The sequence below is a fragment of the Echinops telfairi genome, unplaced genomic scaffold (genome assembly GCF_000313985.2).
Source record: "Echinops telfairi isolate 266 unplaced genomic scaffold, ASM31398v2 ScPeMD7_7400;HRSCAF=8409, whole genome shotgun sequence".
Classification (NCBI taxonomy): Eukaryota; Metazoa; Chordata; class Mammalia; order Afrosoricida; family Tenrecidae; genus Echinops; species Echinops telfairi.
Genome location: NW_022111300.1, coordinates 54,769,112 through 54,773,061, shown reverse-complemented (window position 1 = coordinate 54,773,061; position 3,950 = coordinate 54,769,112). Strand labels below are relative to the sequence as shown.

The window sequence follows — 3,950 nt, the reverse complement described above, 5'->3', positions numbered from 1 at the left end:
TATATTTACATATGTACATGCCTGTATTTAGACCTCTATAAATGTCCTTTGCCTCCTAGTTCTTTCCTCTATTTCCTTTTACTTTTCTCTTCTTCCACCATCGTGTTCGGCCTTCATTTGGGTTTAGTAATTCCTCGCTGGTACATTGCTCTTGATTACACCCCACTAGGCATCCTACACCCTTCTCTTCCTTGATTTTAGTTCACTTATTATTCCCTCCGCCCTGGGTTGATTCCCCCCTCCCTCCCTTTCTCCCACCTCCACTTCTCCCATATCCCCCCAGAACCATTGGTCCCATTCTTTTCATCTGTGAATTATTTATCCCACCTGTGTTATCTAGATAGACATGCAGAGGTTCTTGGTTTCTGATGGCTGCATTACAAATACTGTAAAATTGAATCAGTGATGAGTTACAGACTATGGATCTCTAAATGGCATAGTCAAGTGTCATTAGGAACATTTCAATGACCATAGGCGTTTATGATTGTGGCTCTGTGTCCACTATAAGTGTTACCTGAAGCCCCCTGTCTCCCTAGGGTCCGCTCCCTGGCCTTGAAGCTCCTGACTTTCCACCTCACGCAGGAAGATGGGGCCGACAGGAAGCGCCCCCTCATGGACTCCCAGGCCCTCTCCAGGGTCACACACTTGTTCATTGTGAAGAAGCCCATTGAGCTCACTCTGGATGATAGAAGAGAAGTCGTCATCAAGGTGACCCGGCTTTTGAGTTGTTGGTTCTGGCTCCCGGTGTCTGTCACCACCACGTCCTGTGCCTTCCTGACCCCTGTGCTAGTGCCGTAGGGCAGTGAGGAGCAGCCGCCGCAGTCTGTTCATGCAGCTGGGACTGGCCGGCAGCTCATCGTCCACAGGCAACTCTTCATGTGTGGTCACTTTTTCCCCAGTGCCTACTATTTGCTGGATGTTATTAAGCCTCTTTTGATTTTGAATGTATATCGGGAATATGCAAATTAATTTTGGGTCTATCCTAAATATCAAGCTAATCGAGCTGAAAGAAATTTTGGCATGCATTTGTTTAAAATACATATCCCTAACAAAAACATTATTGGGAATGGCAGTCGCCAGAAACTCTGTTCTACTGGCAGCAGGGGCATTGGCATCTCAGACATGCCACAGCCATTCAGAGGTTTCGTTGTTGCCCTTGGCTCCTCCTATCCCCCAGCTGCAGAACATTCAACTGGCCCCCTGCCCCGCTGCGTGGCTCCCTGACCAAGCCCCTGCTCTGCCTGTCCCTTTACTTCTGCTGCCAACCCACACGACAAAGTCCCCTGCTTGCTGGGGAGAAGTAGTCCTTGTTCTTCTCCCCCAAGGGTTTGTCCCGGGGTGACCCGGTGGCAGCTGCCGGGCAGGGGGATCTCTCCTGCCTGCGTTCCAGTGGGCTGTCCTGCCTGTGGAGATGCTAAGGAAGGCCCTTTCTGAGTCCCTACTGAGTGCGAGGAGATGGTGGGGGGCGGTGGACAAGGAGAGCCCACATTGACCTGTGTCCCCGTTGTCAGCTCTGCCGCCTGGCACTGCGTCCTGCCCTGAAGTGACACCAGCACCAGTCTGGTGGTGGCCTGTTGGAGTAGTAGGCAGCAAGCCCTGTCCTGTTGTCTCTGCCCGGCAGGGTCTCTGGGAGCTGCAGGCCTTCCTCAGTCCCTCAGCTGGTGGCCCTTCCCAGCGTATCAGCTGAGGTGTCCCCAACCTGGAATATTTTCTGTAAAATTGTCTGGGTCATTGACGGGTTAGTGGTTTCTGGGTAACTATCTAGTAGGTGTGCCCATTCTGAGGACCTAGGGTGGCCCTCCTCCCGTTGTACACCATTGGAGGTGCACTGTCTGTGTGTCCGTGACTTTGGGAGTCAACTTTTAGAGCTTTTGTTGCTGTGGCACTTGCAGCCTTTTACAGGGGATCAGATCCAGATGAAAGATGCTTTTTTTTTTTTTTAATTTCAGGTGGAGATGGTTGAAAAAGTGTTTGCAATCTTTACGTCAGATGACGTTGATTTTCTTTTGAGGAAGTCCGCTGCTGAGCAGTTGGCTGTCATTATGCAAGGTACTGCCTGCCTTTGATAGATGGACTCAGCTTGGAAGTGCTCCGGTGGCTGTGTTTCCTGGCCAGGCTTCAGGGGACTAGCCAGCCTGTGGTCGGCTCTTGTGCAGCCGGCAAACTTAGAATGCTGTTTTACATTTTGAAATCTTGTAGTAACACAAAATGAAGAAGAATATGCAACCAAGACCGGAGGTGGCCAGCAGAGCCAAGAATTTCCTGTGTGGTGCTTTGCAGGAATGGATACCTACCCAGTTCTAGGGATTTGGCTTCAAAACGTCTGCCAATAGAACTGTTTTCCCTTGAAAGTAGTGACAGAATTCTGACTGTAGCTAGCAGGTACCTTTTCTCACGTTAAAAGACCCATGGTGGTGCTGTGGGTTCCGCCTTGGTTTGTTAACCACAGAGTCAGCAGTTCAAACCCACCAGCTGCCCCACAGGAGAGAGACGAAGCTGTCTGCTCCTGTGAAGATGTGCAGCTTCAGAAGCCCTAGCCTAGAGGGAGCGGCTGTGAGTTGGAAATGGCTCAGTGGCAGTGGGTTCGGTTTGGGTTAGCTTTTCAAGGTCCCTGGTACATGTGCTTCTCAATGTGTTCCTTCTTGCTTAGATAGACGTGCTTTTGTTAGTGGGTGAAGTACGTCTGAAGCACGGAGCACTGCCCTTTCTTTAGGGGCTTCCTCGTGAAGACAGCTCGGCTGAGGAACCAAAGTCTTGCTGGTAGGGAGTGTCCTTCCCCAGCTTCTGGCCATTCCACTCCGTCAGTGCTTTCACCTGGCTTGCTTATTGCTCCCTCTTTGTCATGTACGCAATTCACTTCAAACTACTTTTTTCTAACCTGGAAGGTGGAGATGGTTAACATTCTTTGTTCCGACCTTAGTGGGAACTGAAATGAGTCATTTAAAAGTTCTCATTCAGCAATATATCCAGTGTTTTATTATCAGGAGGAAAGGCCCTCAGTAAATGTGAGAGGGTTAAGTTTAAAACACAATCAGGCAAAACTCTCAGTGTTACTCCTCCAGTCCATGCTGTTCACGTTGTGTAAATACTGTGTAGTTTGGTCTGCCTGTGGTGGAAACCAGAGGGTTTTAGCAGCAGCTAAAGGCAGTTAAACGGTGATTCTGTTGGCTCAGCAAGATTGTTTTCATGGAGCACAGTTTGCTTGTGAGCTGTTAAAGGCTTACAGCTATTGTAGAAGCAACTAGTTTTGGGGTCTAGTGGTATCCCTAGAGTGTGTGTGTGTAAATATAACCCGTACTTCTTTACCGCGAGCATGAACACGTGCTTATGACAAACATATGCGAAAGAATCTGCTGTGCAGTGCCTCCTCTCTCTCCTCTGTTGCTGATGAGTTTGCAAGTCAAGATCTTACTTTGAGAGGAAGCTGCTCACCAGGCTGTCACACTCACATCAGCTTGTGGAGAATTCACAGAACGTTGTGAGAGGGATGCACTTAGGAAAAAAGCGTTCGGCAGTGAAGCCATACAACGAAGTTTATTTTCTACGGGACAAGAATGGTCAACGAAATCAATGTCATGAAGCTAATTGGCGTGCGCAAGTGGAAGAACTCGCCTGCTCCCTTGGAGATCTAGGGCTTCTCACAGTCTGAATTCACTGTTGTTTTTTAAACATGGTTTTGGGTTATATATTTTTTTCATTCACACTACAGAAGTAGGGTGTATGTGCCTGCCATTTAAGAACTGTTAATTGTGTAGATGTGTATAAAGTTAAAAGCTTCTGCCTTGGATTTCGACCCCAGGGGCCATCATGCCACCCCATGAGTCCCCACAAAGAGCCTTGGAAGAGTCCGAGGAAAAATGCATGGAAAGATAACAGACTTTTGCCGCTAATTTCCCGAAAATACCTCCTGTTTCAAAGCAGCTTGAAAATTTGGTAGATTCTGTAGATTT

At 48.4% G+C, this 3,950-nt stretch overlaps 1 protein-coding gene across 1 annotated transcript in view; it reads left to right on the top strand.

The window, feature by feature from the left end:
* Positions 1-3,950, top strand: part of RTTN (rotatin) — a 96,729-nt gene that overhangs the window by 36,071 nt on the left and 56,708 nt on the right. Inside the window, exons 18-20 of the mRNA XM_045296076.1 lie at positions 537-708; positions 1,950-2,049; positions 2,200-2,264. Coding sequence (XP_045152011.1) covers positions 537-708; positions 1,950-2,049; positions 2,200-2,264 — 337 coding nt within the window. The remainder of the gene's footprint in view (positions 1-536; positions 709-1,949; positions 2,050-2,199; positions 2,265-3,950) is intronic.